Here is a 22,241-nt window from a genome sequence, read left to right as displayed (position 1 = left end):
TCAAGAAAATACGAATCAAATTCAAATAGGCAGGGTTCGTAATGCTCACTCAATCTCAGGAGCACAGGATGCTCCCTCATGATTTTTTTTGAAGAGAAATCGCTTTTCGAACAAAAAAAGGCACGACAAACAACAAAAAACACAATCATTTTTCGCTTTTAATTTCAGAGCCTACTTTCCATTTCAATGGCATGAGAGCTCACTATCAAGTATAATATCAGGAGAAGATATTTTTTTTAATCTTTCGTTTATTTGATAGGCTCATTTGCCAAGGAGAAGATAAATGATTTATAAATTAATTCCCTTGAACCCTTTTTAATTTATTGATATCTCACGAAGTGGATGAATTACGGTCCTTCACGGTACTGTCCCATTCAATTTAGCAATCAACCAGGGGGCTGTTCATTAGTAACACTGATGGAAAACTGTTCCTCAACGCTTTCGATCAAGCTCTAAAAACATATGAGTACATCGGCAACATAGGATCTACAAGGAAACGATTTGATGCTTGCAAGAAAAGTTTTTAAGAAAATACTGAATTGTGGAAAATTCAATTTAACACGTAAGAGAATAACATCAATATCAATAATGAGCATTTTTGTTTTCTTCATAACTTTGTTTCTAAACGACAAATCGCTTCGCAACAACAACTGCACCTTGGAAAGTATTCTATGTAGTCAATGTGATTATATTTAAATAATTTATAGGCCACCTCACGGAACTGTCTTTCACATAAGGGTCGATTTTCACAGTAATTTCTATACAAACTATATGACGTTTGCACAATCAAATTACATCCAAAATTACTAAAAATGGGAGGATTATTAAAATGGCAAATGCAATCGTTTAAGCATCGGGGAAAAAAGTCAATAATGAATCGGCTTCTTTAAGCGTGCTTACAGCGGCACATTAGGAGTTAACTTTCTGAAATCAGTATGGCGAAAGGCATCTAAGGTTCGATTTCTCAAAATTAAGCACCTTAATCAAAAAAATATTTGGAATGTGTAGTAGCGGACACCATCCTTCATAATCGGTACCAAATAGTTTTTCATGAAAAGTTCCTAATTTTGAGAAAACCCGCTTTAGATGTCTTTCGCCATACAAATTTCTGGCGGTTAACTCATGCTGGCTATTTGCGCATATACCTACGATAGCGCCTGGATATGGAAGCGGCGAGTAGAAAATCAGCCACTGCCAATAATTCATTGAATCACTTTACTGTTCATATACCATGTGGACAAGTTTTGGTCAGATTTAGATACCCCCTCCCCCAGCGTGGACAACAGCTCAAATATATTTTCAAAAATTTGTATGATCCGTGGAAAGTAGACATATAAAAGATTTTCTGAAGCTTTGCTATAACCTTTTCCATACTAGTGGAAGTATTACGTAAGGATTCGGAGAACCTGAATTATTTGAGTAGTTTTGGAGAGAGATTTTTTATTTTCATGTAAAAATTATTTGTGAATGTTTGGCAAAACATTTTTCTGTAGATGATTATGATTATGATATTATGAACACCCCCCGATGCAAAATGCCTTTTGGGTATTCCCTTATATTTACCGTGTTTGAGATTTCCGTATCAAAACTAGACCTAAAATTATGTAGGTTTGGTGAAAAAAGTGTTAAAATAATAGATAGGAAGGCAGGGAAAACCGAAAATTTGCTCATTTTGATGAAACATTTCGGCGAGGCAGAACACGCTAGTGAAACTAAACTACAATGTACTACGCGTCTCCACGCACGATCCATACCAGAATGCTGATTCGCCGACGTGTTCAATAGTTGCCTCCTAAAAGGCGTTTTACCTCATGAGTTTTCCGGCTACGAAATAATCACCACTTTTTGCCTTTCTCGTACAACAAAGTTGTACCGAAAGGCTATCATTTTTTTAAATTAGAATATTATCAACAATAGGGTTAATGCAGGTATTTTCGTCTGCGTTTTTATTTTCGTCATAGTCTTGAAAACCAATAAAAGAGACAATGTTTTGCCAAACTCATCCATACCAAATCGTAAGCTCAGGAGAAACGTTCTGCTATAGTGGAGTTCTAGCAAATGGACGTTGCTTTCGTTGGTTTCAGCCCCTACGATCATGGCCGGAAATACCAGCCGTTTCTATATTGGTTAAGGGGCCGTACACTAATTACGTAAGCATTTTTACTGGGTTTTTCAACCCCCCGTCCCCCCATATAAGATTTTGTCGCTTGAAGAATATAGTATATGAAGTCTTCGTGCTTCGATGTCGTCATGACGATTTGGTTGCACGACAAAAGCTAATGTCATTTGCGTTATCGACGATCCGACAAATAGCAGTGAAGACAACTCGTCGCTCCTGTGGCATTTTTGGCTGTGACGATGACTATCATTGTGTTTCAAATTCTGAACTCTCATTTTTGAGCAGCCAATTACATCTATCTTGTGTCATTCTTTCTCTAGGGTCTGGAATGCGAAAAAAGAATTGATAATGAGTGGTTTGTGGTACTAAAAAATGAGATATGAATCATGAACGGAATTCGAGTCAAAGTTAGTTTTATGACTTTCTCTAAGCACAAATCAATCAATTTGCACCTGGTTGCTATTAATAGTATCAGCTATAATAATTTCAAGAGGTTTAAAAGACAAAAAATACCGAAAGGCTTAATCGGTGGTTCCAGTAACGCTTCTCCTGAATGTTTCGCATCAATTTAAAATAAGTAGTGACAAATATTGAACTTTCTTTGCGACAACAAGTGAGTTGGTTGATTACCAGCCACCAATAGAGGAAACGGCAGCCGCAAAACTGTACTGCAACAACAAACGCGCGGCAGATACGCTGCCAGCCCATATGTTAGTGTAAATGCCGCTGTCGATGCTGACGACGATGATGATGGCAAACTCGTGTCCGACAAGTGATATGTTGATGAGACCCCTCCAATTAGTGCGGTAGCTTCGGCACGGCAAAGCTCCATCGTCCCAGTCAGTGGCGGCGGCATATTACGGCTCAATTAGACTAGATGGCGAGCGATAAGGCGACCGGGCTACCACCGTTATCGTTTATCGGTGGTCATCGTCGCCGTCGTCGTCGTTTGAAGAACGGCTATTTTGCGCGCCGAATGGGATGTGGACCGAGGGTGCAATCGGTCAACAAATCTGAAATGGCCGTGTGTAAAGATAACATTCCGAACCTTTGCGGAAACGTGATCGTGATCACATTGACGCTGAGTTTGGTTGTTCGAATAGTTTCTGAGAAGTGTATTCTATGTGCGAAAAATCTCGCTGGTATGGTGTCGAGTCATGCTTGGAAGCTTAGGCTAATTAGGAATGTAGATGATTCTGGAATTACAGAAATTTAAAGTTGACCTTGAGATCAATACTTTTATATTTCCAAATACTGAGAAAACGATTTTGATTCTTGATTCGATCATCGAATATTTCAGTGCAAAATATTTAACACTGGTTTGAAAAGCAGGCCAAGTTTCAGTTGGAGCTCCGTAGTGGGAACCACTGAATTCGAACAGATCAGGTGCGCTTCCTCCGAAGCGGGCGATAACATCGCCGAAACCTTCCGAATCACATCCACCGCGGTGGTCGTCGATCTATTCCGCGTTTTTCATTCATTAAAATTTCAAATAGCCATGAGCCATGTTTTCGGTGTTCCTCTCCACGGTCTTGGGGGTTCAATTTCATGGTTCCGAATCGCAACGCAACAACGTGCGGTAGACCTCTGCGCTGGCTGATCCATGACCAATGTGACCGACCGTGTGTGTATCGGGGAGGGAAATAGAGTAATAAAACGTGTCTATTTTCTGCTTCGGCTACGCGACGAGTCTGATAAGTTATGATCGTGTGATCGCGAGAGTCACATCAGGTTAGGTCTTAAAGGATCGAATGTCGTTTTCTCATCCCATTTTGACGCTACCTGACGATTTGGTTGGTTGCTCGCTTGATCCGATGATCGGTCGGGCTGTGTTTAGTCATCGATCCGTCTAATTGAGACCGACTCGCCACTCTACTATGTAGGGGCAAACGAGCAGTCCACAGTCCAGACTGACTGTTGTCTCGAGTTGAAACAACATTGTTTATTGATATAGGGTTTTATTTTGGACTTTTTCCGAATGGGTGATCGGTTGGATGGATGGCTAATGGCTTGAGTTGTGTTGAGTACAGTTAGCGTGGAAGTGAGATCTGTGGGATCGATGATTTGACGAAAGTTATGTCCAGGGTAGTCAAGCGTGAGGAGTTTGATGTTTATAATGAATTAATTTTTATCGAGCGATAAATTTCTCACGATCCGATCAAGCCCGAATGGAATACTGTAATTTGATGCTTTCCACTAGATACTGGTCGCTGTTCCGACGCTAGGTGAGGAGTGATTAACACTGGGCGGTTTGGTCTACAATTTTCGAAAGTGACGTATATCAAAAGCTAAGGTAATTAGTTGAAATGTTTTAATTGCTTTATATTAGTAACGGCTTATGCAATCGGTTATGAATATTCGGAGGCGGTATGCTTTGTGTAGATAAAGCGTCAAATTAGGCACGAATGGCTGCAGATTTTCGAAGCCATATCAAGTAGAATAAAGGCTCCGCAGCATGACCCTGCGAATTTCCACTGGCGATAACTCAATCAGAGCATTGTGCCGACAAAGCTCAACATGTTTTTGTTCCCGCTCAAATGGCTTCAAATTTATCAAATTAATTACAGTCAGATTACTACTTGTTTTTTTTGCATATTGTAGCTCCAATCGTTGATTCGGGCTACCAATTTACAGAACGTTTAAAGCATAGTTCAAAGTTTATCTGACTTACAAATGATACTAATGTTTTCCTGTTTTTGTTTTCTTATTTCAGATGCAGTCAGTGTATTTGGCGGTAAGCAACCATATTCCCACTGTATGTTGTGTTTACAGATTCTGATTTCGCTACATATGCAATGCTTAGCAATCATAGACGCTTTGGACAGAATAAGGAGCTGATTTCAGATGTGTAGGGTCGATCATAATCGAGGAAAATCAAGCACATGGTTGTTCGACGTGATAAAAAAAAACTACATTGATTAGTTATATCATTTTTATTCACATCACAGAGAATTATAAACTTTTTAAATGTTGTTTCAAGAGAAAATAATTCTTAAGGCTTATTTATTATTAAAAATTGTTTTTTATTCTGTTAAAAAGTCGATAACGAAACACTGGTGACTACATTGGGCAAACTAATTATAACGCCAGGCACTCATTACTTACATACAAAATGGACTTTCTAGAAGCTGTAAATTGAGTTTTCTAGCACCCCTCTCATGTCTAGTTGCTCGAAACACTCAACGTCTTCTTCCAGGAATGCCAACCGGTATAACGATGTCGATGTTTTCGTGCAACTAAAAAAATCGTTTTTGACATTTTGATAACAAAGCAAGTTTCATCTGACAAAGACATTTCTATATTCATTCATAATATATCAAAAGTAATGCTAATTTTCAAATTTGAAGATTGTTCAAATAAATCATATAAATTTATCGATTTTTTTCATTTTAAAAACACACAAAACTAATCCTTTTTTTTCAATACATGCAAAAATATTCATGTAGTTCAAACAAACACAAAAATATTGGGGTTTCATTTTTTGAGTGAAACTTTTCTGAACATTTACACAGATTTTTAATTCTGCCTAACGTGTTTGTTGGTCATGTGGCTACCACTCCTGCCTCATACGCGGAAGGTCGTCCGTTCGATCCCAGGCCCGTTCCATCCCTCCTACTTTTTTTCTTTTCACATATTTCTCATGTTCGCCAGAACTGGGAATGGGCTTTCATACCGTTTCCATCTTCTGTTCTATATTTACAGCTTCACTAGTTCTAGCAGGTGACAGTTAGAATTCGAAATGTGGGAAAAAGCTCGTTTTGGCATCCAATAGGAAGAAACCACGCTTTCATTACTATCTCATTGGCAACCCGTTAACCAAGACGAGCCTCTGCCATAGAACCAGTGTTGGTAAGAACTCAAAAACTTAAAACTCATGAATGATTCAAATCAATCGTAAGTTGAAAAGTACGCAACTCAGCACCTACAAACTCATGGCTACATGAATCATCGTAGGTTTTCTTCTGTTCTCTTTTTTGTTCAAAACTGTGAATTGACGTTCGTTGCCTACAACAATGAATACCAAGACTGCATAGAACCTAACCCCCAGATTCCAATAAAATTCCGCATAAACGCATGAACTGTTTTCGGCTTGCAGTGGACGATACCAACCATTTAATATACTAGCGCTCTCTAACTGTGCATACTGGGGTTGGATAGCGAATCCCATGCTTTCCATTCATTCCCGAGCAGCACACATGTTGTAAACAAGTGTCCTTGATTCACATACGACCACATTTACCCGGACAGAAGCCATGAACAGAAAAACAAAACATGATATGGATTTGATTGATATAAGAGATAAAAGAACATTGCATCGAAATATCATTTCAATATCAAGATATGTTATGGATAAGAACAAGCTGATAGCACATGATATTGATTACTTAAGTAAGAATTCTTACAAATAGCATAAGTTGATGTTATCATGATATATTACTGCAAAATATTGATATTGTCGTCTGATCTTCTATCTTTCATGTCAATCATGTCCATATCTCATTTTGCGCTCTAATCAAGATTTCTATTTTTGTCTGCTGGGGTAGTCATATATGAGTTCAATACCAAATTTTCAAAACAACTTAAGTGCTTTTGTAAACAAAGATTCAAACGTCGATATGGTGAATCTGAAAGCACTCACACGCAAACCAAATCTATCGTCAGGTAGCAGAAGCCTTCATCTACGTACTGATGTCGTTGGTTTGCGTGGGAGTGCTGTCAGATTCGTCAAATCGATGTTTGAATTTTTGCTTACAAAGCACATGAGTTTTGAAAATTTGGTATCGAGATAATGCAACCCAATTGATTTGAATTGTTAGGGTTGATTCCTTGTGCAATTTCGATCGTTCTGGTCAACCACGGATTAGTATCTACGAAATGCACGGTCATCATGCTCATGCTCATACTCATTTAAAGATTTCGAGTTGTGCTTGTATTGCACGAAACCGTCGATGTATGCCTCTTCCTTGTTTTAGCTTCTCCGTCCCTGACGTCTGTTTTTAAGGGCTTTCAAAAATTAAAACTACTGTAAAAACCAAATTTCTTGACCGATTCCTTCGCAACAAGTTGCATTCGATCCAGATGGATCCCAATCTTTAATTCATACTGGACTTGGATCAATCCTCAATAGGGTTTCAACATTATTCCAGAATCGGTTGGGGTCAGTTGCCCCCGGAAAAGTGGCCAATTACAAATTAAAGTCGAAACAGGCCGTGCGGCATTTCATACTTCATGATTTCACAAAACAATGTTCGGAATGATATTTTCAGGGTTTCTTGCACAGAAAAAAATATAATGAAAACTAATAAGCCCGTAAAAAATAAAGACACAGAAAATTACACTATTTTGGCGTACATGGATATTTTCCAATAAGTACACCCCAAATGTGACACCTCAAGCTTCATGATTTCACAGTGCAATGATGAGAAAGATATTTTAGGGTTCCTGGGCTAATTGGGTTCAATCCGTTACAAAAGCGGCACAACCCGGAGAACTTACGAAATGATCATTTTCATAAACTGAGCCAAAACATATCATGTCACACCACAAATATCATGATTTTACAGGACAATGATGGAAATAATATTCTAAGGGTTCCTGGACCCCTTTGGTTCAATCTGGTCACATCGGGCACAATCCGAAGACCTATGAAATGGACTTTTTTTTTTTCAAATTTAATCAAAATGATTTCACAAAACAATGAGATAAATTCTGGTTTTGTGGCTCTTTAGCCATCTAGTCACATTGGCTACGATCCGTGAAACCTACTAAAGGAATACTTGTTCAATTGGATCAAAACAGGTTTTAAAAAATTCAAGTCTAGTCGGATTAAACCCAAGTCGCCAAGGAACCCTGAAAATGTCATTCCCATCATTGCTTTGTGAAATCATGAAGCTTGATGTGTCACTCGAATTGTCTTGACCTAAATTTGTAAATGGCCACTTTTTCCGGGGACAATTCATCCCAACAGATTCTTGAATAATTTTGAAATCGTGCTTAGGACTGACTCAAATCCAGCATGAATAAAAAAAGTGGATTTTTCGATCGAATGCAACGTGTTGCGAAGGAATCGGTCAAGAAATGTGGTTTCTACAGCAGTTTTAATTTTTAAAAACCCTTAAAACTGACGACTGTAGTGACGGAAAGGTTTAAAAGACGCAACATGGTCCATAATATCAATATTGTCAACGACATCAAATTGCTGAATTGACATATACAACATGATCAATATATTCGGATACACTTTCAAACTGCAATATAATATCGCAGTTGTGACGTGTTCTGATATTGACTGATACCGATATTTTAGCAGCTACTAATGTCTTCTAAACCGTAACGGCTGGCACGCACGAATTCCATGCGCAAGTTCTTCCAATATTTCTGGATATCCGCCTTGAAAAGAATCAAAATTTGGATTGTGTAGTCCTTTACTTTGGTCAGCAAGTAGAATCAAATGAAAAAATCCACCGGATTCAGGACTGGAGAGCTAGGAGGCCACAATAGAAATCCGCCAATAAAATTGGTCAAATTTTGTGAGCTTGGAATCTGAATCTCCGGTAAATATAATGATATTTTTCAAATAGATGTCATGAGGAAGTACAATTGCCACGAACACCTTTAGAGAATACATAATTAACATGTATTGTACTCGGGCACTAAAGAAAATTTGGAAAAGTTTGGATTTGGAATAAGTGCGTAGCAGGCGCTATAGTTTTAGACAAATTTCCGAAGCTTTTACCAAAGCAATAGTACCAAAACTAATATGTAAAATACTTCATTTATAACATACCCTGCTGTTACAATACCAAACGCGTAGCAAATTATTATTCGTTTGGTATTTTAATACCTGACCATGTTATGCCTATGAAGTATTTGGCGTGATGATTTTTGGTGTTATTTTTTGGTATTTTACCTCTTATGCACACCTAGTTCATATCAATTGCTGTTATCGAGATAGTCGCTTCTGCTCGGGACTCCTTGGAGCTGTTACATCAGGTGCATCGTGGTACATCCAACAGCAACCACCCAATTGGCGGACATCATAGAAGTCGCACCGTTGGAACTACAACAAAATTAATATTTTGCCCTGAATCTCCGACAAATTACCTGTTTTACAAGTAGGTTTTTTGACGTAGAACTACGTCTGTCTTTTCTATATTGGGGTACACTTTAGGATTGCAAAAAATCGAAAAACGTCACGAAAATATGATAGACTTTGATCGTTTATATCTCAGCCGTTTCTCGATGGATTTTCAATTTTCTTGGACCATTCGATCAAAGAAGAGTCAACGCTTCATATCCGAAGTACACTGAAGTCGTTTTTTATGCGGTTTTATTTACACGAATCGCTTTTTTATGTGATTTTTTATTACTCGAATTTCGGAATTTCCGGGGATCATTCAGACATATTTTGGGACTTACACGGTATTTTACGTTCTTTTAATTCACGCGGCTCATATCCTCCGCGTAAAAACCGACTCCTATGTTTTAAAATATTTATGTATGATAATATTTACCATTGAAAACTTGCTGACAGTTTAGCTTCCGGTTTCAGTGAATCAGTCAATCTCGGAAGTGCATCGCAAGCTTCTTTTTCCATGGCACTACATTCCAACTGGAACTTGGCCTGCTTTTCAGCTTCTAATCTTTTAGCATTTCTTTAGTTATTAATTAATAACTTCTATGCCCGCCATTGCATTAGGATGTATCTTGTGTGGCAAAGTCAATGGATACACTATGCCCAAGGTGTCGAGAATGTTTCCCACCCGAAAACATCCTAGATCCGATCGAGAATAGATCTCGCTATCTCCGAATTCTGTGCCTTTGTTCGCAACTGGAGACTGCAAGCCAGCATAGACGTCAAATTAATGCAACCTTCAGGGATTATAGCTGATGCAGTTCGATTCTGCTAACTTACACGCGCGTGTTTTCTCGAAAGCTTGAGGGCGTTTGACGGCAGCTTCTCGCTTACGTCTTTTGAAGAAGATTAAAGGGCTCGGAATGCTCTTCGCTGGTGCAGTGGATACGTTCTGGACAACTTTATTCGGCTCGGTTTTGGTGATTCCTAGGTGTCTGCCGGAGTAAACGAAAATCCGATGCAACTTACGTGAAGGAATAATAATTATTATCAATAAACTGTCAAACTTCTTTGTCGCGTCTACTCTTACTTCCTTCATAGGATGTCCACCAAATCCCGTTGACAGCCCAGCTTTCACAATATGCTTAGTGGCTGGGTGCTTAGTGTCTGTTCCAGTGTGCGTCGGTGATGGTTGCAGCGGTAGACTATCAGTCAGGGTTGTGCTGATCCACTCTAATACGATAATTATTGGAATTGTCATTTGATAACTATGAATAGTAGGCGAGTCATCATCGGCGATAACTTTTCAAATTTTGGAATCGATTGATAATAAACACAAAACTATCATTTTAACTAACTTATGCCAATTTAATGTCAACAATGATGTTCAAACGGATGTTCAGCATTGTGTTTTGGTAATATGTAGGAAAATAAGTTCAAAAGTAGCATTTACCAATGCTTCGAATCGAGGTACAATTATCGAACAATTCTTAGTCTCTTGCGAGTTTTTATCAATTGATAATTTGGATATGTGATCGCTTGAGAGTGTTGTTCATCCTCGATTATCCAGAGTTCGGAATCTTCACTCAATCTCAGGAACACAGGATAAACAACGCAAAACGATTGCTTTGGTCTCATCGAACATAAAAGTCAAAAACCTGTACATAACATACAGCTACGTAGTTCAACGTCACCTTTGCGTACAACCCGATTGGGCTGCACCTTTGAGTTTTTTGCTTATGTTGAAAAAATGAAAACTTGATACCGTTTTGAGTACAACATATGAGGGGGTCAATCGCAAAGGGGTGTAAGTGACCAAATGTTAGTTTTGAGAAGAATGGGTGCAAAGTCTTTCAATATTTTTTTACTTCATACAAATTGCAAGAAAGATAAAAAATTACTAACTTTCTGAGAATTTATAGATTTTTTAGAAACATCGTACAAACTATATCAACATATTCCCGCAAAGCTAAAGAACCGAAGCATTTTTTGTTGTAGTCAACTCAATTTTAACCAAAATGTCACTTACACCCCTCTGCTTCTAATCCCCTCATATGTTTTCTGGCGCAAAACATGGACATGAAAGTTTGCGTTGAAAAGCCGAAAATTGCGTAGAATTAATAAACTTGAACCATGTTGATACCGGACGAAAAGTTTTTGAGTTATGATATCAGCCAACTATGGAAACATGTGTTCTATACTATCACGTTTCGCTTCGGAGCACTGCGACTCTACTTCGCCTTTCGGCCTGCAACTTTGGAACTCAGTGTCTAATGAACCAACCGGATGAATTTTACGAAAAACACCAAAATCAATTTTAAAGCTGAAAAAAAAAAATTTATGAAACATTTAAAGTGTATTAACTCCTTAATAAATTCAAACCTTTCACATCCACTATTGGCCAACAAACGACATTTCCCGTCGTATGATTTGTTTGGCCAAACGAAATATTCGACCGTGTGATCGACTCAGTCAAATGACATTTTAGGCCAAATGGTATCTTCTGCCAAATTACCATTTCGGCCATACGGCATTTTCGGCCAAATAGCCTATTTGGTCAAATGGTAAATTGGGGCATACGTCCCTTTCGGCCATATGTCGCCCCTAGCAGCACGCTCACTCCACATAAGTTACTGCAACTCATTTGTGACCAGATTCAGTCACAATCAAGTAACTATTTTCGTTTGACTTATGCTGCTTGGCTTGTGTTTGACTTGTGCTAAATGACATTTCCAGCCAAAGCGTTTTCGGCATAATAACAGTTTCAGCCAATCTTCAAATTAGGCCAAATGAAGTTCGGCTAGATGACTTTTGGCCCAATCATGTCAACTTGGAAAATAGAGTAGAAATCATTTCTTTAATATTGCTGTGCTCGAGTTTGGGTGGCTGACTGTAGCTGTTTTTTGTAACAAATGCTTTTATTTTATTCTCAAAACAGTATCGAATGTTTAATTCGCAGAGCTTGGTGATACGTAGTGAGATAGTGGTCAATATGTGCCTTCTAATCGAACCCTTAAATTTAAAGATGATTACAATAGAAATTGTGTTCTTAATACAATTATCAATAATAATTTAACTTGGGGCATTGTCTTCACCTTCACTTCAAGTGGCCCTTTCCCATACTCTTAAACGTAGTTCATCTATAATATGGAATAAAAAAAATGGATGAAAACCAAAATGTTGCCTTTTCCTGCAAAACGAAGCGTTGCGGGCACTAATGTCCAAAACGAGTCAGCCTAAAAACTATTGCATACAGCACTGAAACTGACAGAAGAATAAAGCATCGATTAAGGAAAAGTCATATTCTCGTTTCTACCCAAATGAAAGCTGATTTTGCTGATTTAGCAACTCGACTGTCGTCTTTTATGATGATCCGTGTATCGCCAGCATATCAGCTTTTACGTTACCATCTATTCCACAGTGTCCTGGAACCCAATAGATTGACTTGATTGCGACAAGACAATTTTTGGAGTGACTGAATGCATTCCCAAACTTATTTTGAAGTGCATGTAGCCGACTTTCAAGCATTCAAAACTGCTAGGCTGTCGGACATTATGCATATATTTGAGTGTCTGTAATTTATAAACATATTACAGAGCGTGAACTTCCGCTTGAAATACAGATGGCCAACATGGTAATCAATATATCTGAGTATACTCCAGAAGAGCAAGTAACTCCTGCTCCCACTTGGCTGTTTTTGAACCGTCAGTATAAAACGTAATCGATCCTGAGCGAAGTTTCTGTCCTCCATTCAACCATATAATTATAAGTCTCACAGAATGTTTCTTATAGAAAAAATAACTTTATTCACTTTTTTTTACATTAATACGGTTTCACTACTTAAGATCTAATTGTAATTAACAATTCCTACTCTGAATAAAGACTAACCGTCCGTTTGTTGATCGAACCCTATTTATTAATTAAATCTGTATACGCTGCAATACCTGACCGCCGGGGGTCGAACTCCTCCAAAACTGCTGACTACACCTTGGTAACAACGGTGACTTGGTGGCGTGGTGACTAGGTGGCGCGATGATGTCTTAGCAAGTGCGGTTATGCTGACCTTGCTGGTTGATCGGAAAGGTTCACGCGTAACTATATATTGCGACCAGGGTCAATAACGATGAACAGCCGATTGAAATTGATTTTTTCTTTATCCAGTCTTCATTGTTCATTACTAGGGAGTTTATACTGCAGTCTTTTAGAATGTTAAAATGACCATTAAGGTCACATCCAAAGAGGTTTTCGGATGTTGTCCATTTGATGGTGTACTGCTCATTGCATCTGTGATTATAATAATTATATAAGACCGTTACAGATATTTAATTAAAATTATGTTCTACTCGTCTCCGAAAAGTCAAGGCGGGGGAGAGTGGTGGGCGATAATAAAAAAAAAGAAAATGAAAAAAAATCAAGAAACTTCACAGATTTGTTAAAAAATGTTTTGAATATCCTCAAAATTAGGCGAATTTTAATTTGTTGCTCCCTCAAAATATTATTTTTGGGCAAAGAAAATCCTAGGCGGGGAGACATAATTATTTTTAAATATTTGTATCGGCCTAATTATGAATATATCCAATGGATCATTTTCGGCTTAAGTCCCCATTGCCTCCAAAAGTTCGTTTACTAATCCAAAGAGCATTTGTCCCTTTATTAATAGCATGTTTTAAATGTTTGTTCCAATTAAGTTTGCTATCAAGAACTACGCCAAGGTATTTGACTGTATTTGAAAGTTCCAAATGGGTACCCTTCAATATCATGTTGTTTAGTGAGAATTTTCTCTTACGCGTAAAAGACACAATACTGATTTTAGAAGGATTTGAACTCAATCCTTCTCTATCGCTCCACGTGGAGACATAATTTAAAGCAGCTTGCATTATGTTGGGTATAATATCATTGTATTTGCCTAGCACTATTATGACAATATCGTCAGTAAATTTGATTACTTCGAAGCCCTGGGCTATTCGATGTTTGAGAAGATCATCACTATTAAAGACACTTTTTGATTTTTAGTTTAAAATTCTCACATTTTATTTTCTGGCTTCTCACTTTTCACTTTTTACATCTAATTTATCACTACTTACTGCTCGTGTCTCACTTCGCAATTCTCAATTCAATGTCTTAGTTTTTAGTTTTTAGTACTCGATTCTTTGTTTTTACTTCTCAATTCCCATAACTTATAACTTATCGCTTTTATATTGTCAATTTTCTAACTTTTTAATTATAAATCAACTTATTTATGGCACACGCCCTTACCAAACTATGGCCTCCTAGTCGGCGTGTTTTGACCTGTTTGCAAAGTTTATATTGAAATGTGTTTTAACATGAAAAATGTAGTAACTTTACAATAACCTGGAAAACATATGCTAATTTGCTATTGACTCGTACCGGCTGGCTCGTAGTGGCTCGTACCTGGCGCATTTTAAACCGATGTCCCCCATTTTATCAGCAACAATTTAAAGTGGAGCGCATATAAAAATTAGGATAAAGGCGATACACGTTGTCACTCGTCATACACACGGTTTGTTTGACAATGTTTGATAAATATTGATTCCGCCCTCAGGAATTTAGACATGTTGACGCTATGTTTGAGCATGTTGACCGGGTTGATTAACTCGGTTCGACATGATCGAATGTGACACGGTCAACTGTCAATGTTTGACGAGCATGTTTGAGTGAGTGTATGTTGCATTAGAATGAGCAAAAGCAGAAACAGCGAATTTTTTAATCTTTGCTCCGTTGTAGCATATAAGAAAAAACATATTTTTAGATGTGCTTCAACTTACATTTTGGCTTCAAAACGTAAGGAGATAATTAGGACGGCCTGAGATGTGAAGCGAAGAGTGAAAAGTAAACAGACATTACATTTCGACACTTAATGTGTGATAAGTTTTGCAATCAACATGACGTAAAACATGAGAAAGTTTTATTAATTCACAACTTCAAGCTGCTTAGCGATGCCTTCATGAGCTGTGCGGTAAGACGCGCGGCTATATAGCAAGACTATGCGAAAGGTAGTTAGATTCGATTCCCGGTCCGGTTCAGAAAATATATGACTGCAAAAATGTTAACTTAGCTTAGAAACCTCGCAATTAACATCTAGAAAAGGGCTGAATGAACATTAAGCTGAGATGCGGCAATGTCCCAGTTGGGGATGTAATGTCTTTAAGAACCATAAGAATCAGGACAGACATGTCATGTATTAAAGAAAAATAAGTACATACAGGGGTTGGCAAAAAGGTTGAAATAGGCAAAAATTTGTCGAAGTTCAAATTAGCATAACTTGGCGTAGAATGATCCGATTTTGATGAAACTGGAACCATCGGACGCGGAAACTTTTCTAGTCTTCCGAGACGTCTGACTTCTCACTCCTCATTTATCACTTCTCGCTGTAAAAAGTGAGAAGCACAAAGTGAGTAGTGAGACGTCTCACTACTCACTTCGCGCTCTTCGTGAGAAGAGGAAAATGAAGAGTGAGAAGTGAGACGTCTTTCTTCTCATTTCTAATTTCTCACGTTTCAAATGAACTATTCGGCCAAATGACCCTTCCAGCCAAACGACCCTTTCGGGAAAATAAGCCTTTCGGCCAAATGACCCTTTCGGCCAAATTACCCTTTCGGCCAAATAGCCCTTTCGGCCAAATAGCCCTTTCGGCCAAATGGCCCTTTCGGTCAAATGACCCTTTCGGTCAAAAGACCCTTTCGGCCAAATGACCCTTTCGGCCAAATTACCCTTTCGGCCAAATGACACTTTCGGCCGAACGACCCTTTCGGTCAGACGAGCCTGTCGACCAAATGACCCTTTCGGCCTATTGAACCACGTCACTATCCAAGCCGTTCCTGCCGCAGAATAACAGCGATTTCAACAATGCTTGTTCGCTCATATGGCCCTCTGCTAATCTTCAGTTTATTTTCATTTCACACTTGCGCGCTCGCTTGTGCGGTGTCAATCGAATCTGTATCTTCATTACTTTCATTTACTCCCTTTCGCTTTGAGTAGTATAATTATCACCGAAAAAAGCCAATAAATTAATTTCGATAAAGTCACGCGGTGATCAAAGCTTTCCTAATTACAAATTACTTTCGGCCTGATGGTATGTTCGGCCAAATGGTATATTCGGCCAAACAACTTTCGGCCTAGTGGCATTGGGCCAAATGGCTTTCGGGCGAATGGGTTTCGCCCAAATTACCCTTCCCCTAAAATGGGGGAAACGCCGTTTGACCGAATACCGTTCATCCGAATGCAATTTGGCCTAAGGTCACTAGGCCGAAAGCTGTTTCACAGTGAGAAGTTGGAAATAAGAGTGAGAAGTGAGACGATTTTTTACTTTTCAAATGTCCTATTCGGCCAAATATCCTATTCGGCCAAATGACCTTTCCGGCCAAATGACCTTCCGACCAAATGTGGGCTTCGTGGCCGAGCGGTTAGCGACGTCAATAGTCTAGACGCATGTGCTGTGGAGTGTGGGTTCGATTCCCGCCCCGTTAAGGAGAAAACTTTTCGTAAAGCGAAAAGTTCTCCACTGGTCCACTAGGTGTTGTGTGAATGTCCTGTCCGTTGTCTCATGCTAGATGTTAAGTGTTCAGTCTGTGCGACCTCTGGTCGAAGACGGTGATTCTTTTTTTTTAATGTCCTATTCGGCCAAATGTCCTATTCGGACTAAAGTGACTATAGTTAATATACAAATAGAAATGACATTTTCAAAATGATATTGCTCTCAAGTTTTATTACCCCAAAAATGTGATCCTATGCCTTATTTAATCTCGATCGGGTCTACATTAGAGGTATCACTAATCGATCAAAGTTTTGGAATTTTACCCTCGCGAATATTTTCTAACTACCTCCCGAAAAATAGAAAATTGTTTTTTTTATGATTCAAAATGACTTGAACATGCATGAAATGTCGAGTCCCAACATTTTCTAATGGTTCGTTCATCACGACTACACATCGCACGATTAAATGATGAATGGTCTTTTTGAACAGCTTTCCTCGTAACATCTTTCTCATATCGCGATATTTCTTTTTAAGGCGATGGTTCCTATCGCCTCATCCATGAAGGGTCGATGTAAAATTGTGTTAACCAAAATAAGACCGTTCTTTACTTGGTAAACCGGATTATTCAATAGGGCAATTAAAATATATCATTTAATTACCATCTCACCGCAAAAACAAATCACATGTTTCTGGGAATAGAGCGTAACAGTGCAATAAATACATTTATTCCGGCAGATTTCAAATCTATTCAATTTTATTTATATTCTATTTTTGCCTTTCGCGTATACTAATGATACGTAAAGGCTATAGGATCACTCCAAAACCGAACTTTTGATAGAAGGCTCGGAGACCCATAGTGTTATATACCAATCGACTCAGCTCGACGAATTGGCACTTATCATTATCCGATTTACTCGCAACAAATTGCAATTGACGCGGATTGCGGTCTAGTTGTTTCCTATTGAAAATTGGTTCGACCGGCCATGGCGCTCTAGAGTTATTAAAAAACATTGTTTTTTCTCCATTTTTCCCACCTTGGAAAAAAAATAAATCCATTTTTTTCAAAAACTGCTGCAATGCATTTGAAGGAACGCAAATAAATGTGAATTGATGGAAATAACCGAATCCATCTCCCTAAAGTGCAATTTTGACCTCTCTTATGTGCTTTTCTTACATTTTATAATACATTAGAAAGGCACCATCACCGCTAGGTGGATTATACTGGTTTTTTTTATTCATTTTAATTTATCATTTTGCAATCGGCTTTTCGAACATTTTTGGATCCGACAGTGCTGGTTTATTCATATTTTTTATCTCTTGATAGCCGTCAACAAATTCGCGGATACACTCTCATGTAATTAAAATGTACAAAATTATCTTTCGAATATTTATCGCTACTACAGTTCATCAAACAGAAAACCAGTGCTTATTTTCCTCGTTATGTGAGTCAGTTTAGCGGTGATCCGATTCGGGCTTGTCTTTGGCGTTCCACAAAATTCAAAATTTGTCAAAACCTGGCGTGCGAGCAGGATTTGATCCAGCAATAGCCCAATCGAGAGTCGAAGGAAATGTTTATTTCGCACAGTTTATCCAACAGATATGAGTAGCACATTATTGTGAGTTCGTTCCTTTCGAATAACATCTATTTGAGATAATGTGACCCATAACTGTTGTGTCTTTAGATTTTTAGTTTGCTTCCAATAGCCCTCAGAAAACGGCTCAGCCACCGATAATCACACATCCCTTTACTCTTCTCTACCCCATCTCTTACAGATCAATCCACACGTACGGTATGAATGGTAACAACAACAATCGAGCATACTGAGCCCAGCTTGAAGCTGCACTTGTCACTGTTTCGCTAATATTAATTCTAATTACGATTACGATTATTTAAACAAAAAAAAACAGCATAATGCTTACCGAGTCCGAGTGCATTACGGCGAAGAACGGCAGCAGCAAGCGAACTTGATTGAGAATTGAGAAGACTGTTGCGAGTAGAATGTGGTACCGGGTGCTGCGAGAAAGCACAGATGAATGGAAAACAAATCCAGTTTGCGAGTGTGAATGTGTAAAAGTCTAAAGACAGGAAGTGCGAATGGTTATTGTAAATTGTCTAATTACTAAATCAAGCATATGCGTGGATAGAACGTCAATAAACTTTGAAGTTTGACTTTAAAGACCAACGATCAAAATAAAAAGAACGTAAAACTACTATTATTGATAATCTCGTCTAAAACTTGTAAATAGCTTCAAAACAAACAAAAATGCTTTAAACTTGTTTTTATTGTCCTATTTTCCATAATCATTATTTACACTGAACAAGTTGAGAGTAAATAAAAAATCCAACAGAAACATTTTGCATTTTTTCCGTTCCGACAGGATCGCACTTTTAATCAGCAATTAGGATGTATGAACTAATTTATATTCGAACTATTAACATTATATCATTCCTTATGAATTATCTTAGGTTTATATTCATACATATATTTAAATAAATGCGCAAAGTATCCCAGTTAAATTGTAATTATTAGTTTTTAATATCGAATGTGACGAATTTACTTAATGCGATCTTCCTCCCGATTCTTTGCGGTTTCATAGGCTGTCTATTTATCCAAGATCGTGTGATCGATCCCACTCCGAAGAAGTTCACGCTATAGTGCACAGTCATGCACTCCGAACCTAAGCCATTGTCGTCAGTTTCGTTGAAAAATTGATGGAACAAAGCGAGAAAAAAAAAACACATTTTCATACAGCTCTCCAACGATCAAACCATGAAAAGACCAACTAAGTGGAATCTTTTTGGCCTTTTCGGCACACACTTCATTCGAAAAACATCACTCAATCAGCACAAGTTCTCCAGGGAATTTCTATTCTGTCAGGAGTCACCCACTTGATACTGGAAAAGAGCGAACCTTAAACGATATCGCCCCCTGCCTATTTAGCTACTGGTTTTCGTGCAATATCCCCGAGCCGTAAATTGATCCCTGAGGGGTTGGCGTGAACTTCTTGAAATTTGGTTGTCCCTTTTCCCAGTAACCAAACCTCAGTAAACTTCTAGCCGTGCTTAGAATAGATTCTAGTCTTACCCGTGAAGAAATCATCGAATATTTGATTTTTATCGAACGAGCAGTTGCTATTTCGGAGCAAGTTCCACTTTAAATTTTGAGTGCTGTTAATTGTCCGTTTGATTCCCAATTGTTTCGCGACAGGATAGAAACAGGAAAACTCTATACATATAGGTATTTATTTCCACACTGAATTTGTGAACAAAAACTGATTCTTGTAAAAGCTGTGAATGTCGTACTTAGTCGTACAATGGAAGATAGAGCAAATCAACAGAAGAATTAAGCAGCTTGCTATCGAATAAGCATTCAAAGGGTTTTGCGTGAGAAACATGTTAATATTTTTTTTATTAAATCTGATGTGAGGAAGAAGGAAAAATAAATGCAAAACTGAACGCTATAATTTATTTGTGTTTAATGATCTGAAAGAAATTCCACAGTTTTTTCTCTCATTTTCAACGTTTGTCTCTATATTGTAGTCTTATCCGATTTTCGGTAGGTATTTAGACCAAAAAATAGCAGTTTAATATTAAATTGAAACTGATTCATTACTGTTTGTAACGTAGCAAAATAAAAATAGAGAAAAATGTATTGCTAAAAAAGCGAGCATGTAGGAGAAAATTGCCTTGGATGTTATTGAAGTCCTCCGGTATGTTCTAGTCTGCCATACACCAACTTCACGTTGGTTAAAGGGTTCGATGGGGTTTTGTCTCCCAGAGATCTCCCAAAAAAAGATTAAACGCTACTCTGGGTCATATTGAGAGCATCGAGAAGATGTCCTGAATGCATGTTGTATAAACAAGTGCCGATTGCACAGCATGGTTGGAAGGTCGAGTAGATGCCCATAATGTTGTAGTGCAATGTTGAAAAAATGTACCCTTGGGGAGGTGTGACAACCTGCCATTACCTCCATGCTGACTTTTCTGTAGAAAAGAGTCAGCGGAAGGTGGGACTTAGAACCATCAACGGCTAGGTCTTCCACGAGAGCATCTCTGATGCTTGTAGTGGCTCGAATCTTCCTCGATCCTCCAGCTAGATTCGTCAGTCGTATAGCGTCGAAGCTTGGCACGGTGTTGCGGAACAGGAGCGGAACCTGATTTGAATGATCCACGCCGGAAGTTGGATGGAGAATCTACCGATGGGAGAACGCTGAACTCGACGGGAGTCTCGTCACCGGAACCCCTCCAATCGGCGGATATACTGACGCCATCTTCGGAGGCATCCGAATTGTTCAGCTCAATTTGGAGCTATTGAAAGACACTTGACTTGCCGTGCTCAAATATCACTTAAGACTGAATTTATTATCATAAATAATTTGGCTTTAACTACTCTGATGCCTGTGTCTCCTAAGTTAATTAATTTTTTAAAACATATTTTTAATCAAACTCATTTGTACACTACATTCTTTACTACCCCTACTGATTATTGATATACATGATACATGAACATATTTTTAAATCTACTGGGTTTCTGAATATTTCTTCTAGGTCTGGAAATGTTTATGTCCTGCTGTTCGTTATGTTCCACAGGGTTACTGTCCATCAGTTGCTCATTGTCTGATCCAAACATGAGTGCTCGATCTTCCTTGCTTGATGCTTCCAAGGATTCTTGTGACTCCAATTCAAAATTTGATATACTTTTAACATCCTGAATATTTCTTGTAATTCGCACACCTCTATCGCTTTGAATAATAAGCTTTGCGCCATCTCTCGAAATAATAGTGTATTTCTCCTTTGAAAATGTTGGGTCGGTCTTGCATTGTCTTTTAGTGGCCAATAACACCCTGTCGCCAATTATTATACTAGATTATTTCGCGTTATGCTAGATCCATGGAGATCTGCATACTTTTTGCTGAATAGTTTTGCTTCTGCATCTTTATCTCGAACGGCAAAACGGTCGATCTGTTTCGGAGGCACCCAAAGGCTCACGAATGTACCCCTATATTTCCATCCGACAATTAGTTCGAACGGTGTAATACCGAGACGGGAATGTGGTTTCATGGTATTATGTGTATGCACATAGATATTCAACGCCTGCTTCCAATTCGTCTCATCTTGCATTGCTCCTGTTATAGCCTTTATGAAACCTTGATTTTGTCTTTCCACTACACCATTCGATTGCGGACTTAGAGGTATGGATTTTCTGACCTTGACCCCTTTAGCCTCCCAGTGATTGACAAACTCGTAACTTTGAAATGGTGGCCCATTGTCACTTTGCATTATTAACGGTAGGCCCCAAGTGAAAAATATCCGATTCAGTGCTAGGTTCGTGTTCTTGGCGTCAATGCATTTTATTTCAATGACAGAGATATATCTTGAATAAGTGTCTACAGCCACAAGAAATTCTCCCGAGCCACATTTAGGAACTGACAGGAAATCAATTTGAATTATTTCCCATGGTCCATCTGGCAATTCTCTACTAGACAATGGTATTGGCGGATTTCTTCTTGAAATAATCAAAATTGTTTCACACTTTTTTACGAACTCTTCA

At 38.4% G+C, this 22,241-nt stretch overlaps 1 protein-coding gene across 3 annotated transcripts in view; it reads left to right on the top strand.

Moving 5' to 3' along the window:
• The window catches only part of LOC134212382 (protein drumstick), an 89,369-nt gene extending 69,215 nt beyond the window's left edge, over positions 1 to 20,154 (top strand). For 2 of the 3 annotated variants that reach the window (XM_062690164.1, XM_062690165.1), the window contains exons 3-4: positions 4,833 to 4,853; positions 18,463 to 20,154. In XM_062690164.1, coding sequence (XP_062546148.1) covers positions 4,833 to 4,853; positions 18,463 to 18,514 — 73 coding nt within the window. In that variant the 3' untranslated portion in view covers positions 18,515 to 20,154. Of the gene's footprint in view, positions 1 to 4,832; positions 4,875 to 18,462 lie in introns of all 3 variants that reach the window. The other variant, XM_062690166.1, reaches the window with a different exon arrangement.
• The last annotated feature ends 2,087 nt before the right edge of the window (positions 20,155 to 22,241 follow it).

The sequence above is a fragment of the Armigeres subalbatus genome, chromosome 2, assembly GCF_024139115.2.
Source record: "Armigeres subalbatus isolate Guangzhou_Male chromosome 2, GZ_Asu_2, whole genome shotgun sequence".
Taxonomy (NCBI): domain Eukaryota; kingdom Metazoa; phylum Arthropoda; class Insecta; order Diptera; family Culicidae; genus Armigeres; species Armigeres subalbatus.
Note: the sequence above shows the minus strand (reverse complement) of the source record. Positions and strands in the feature narration are given on the sequence as shown.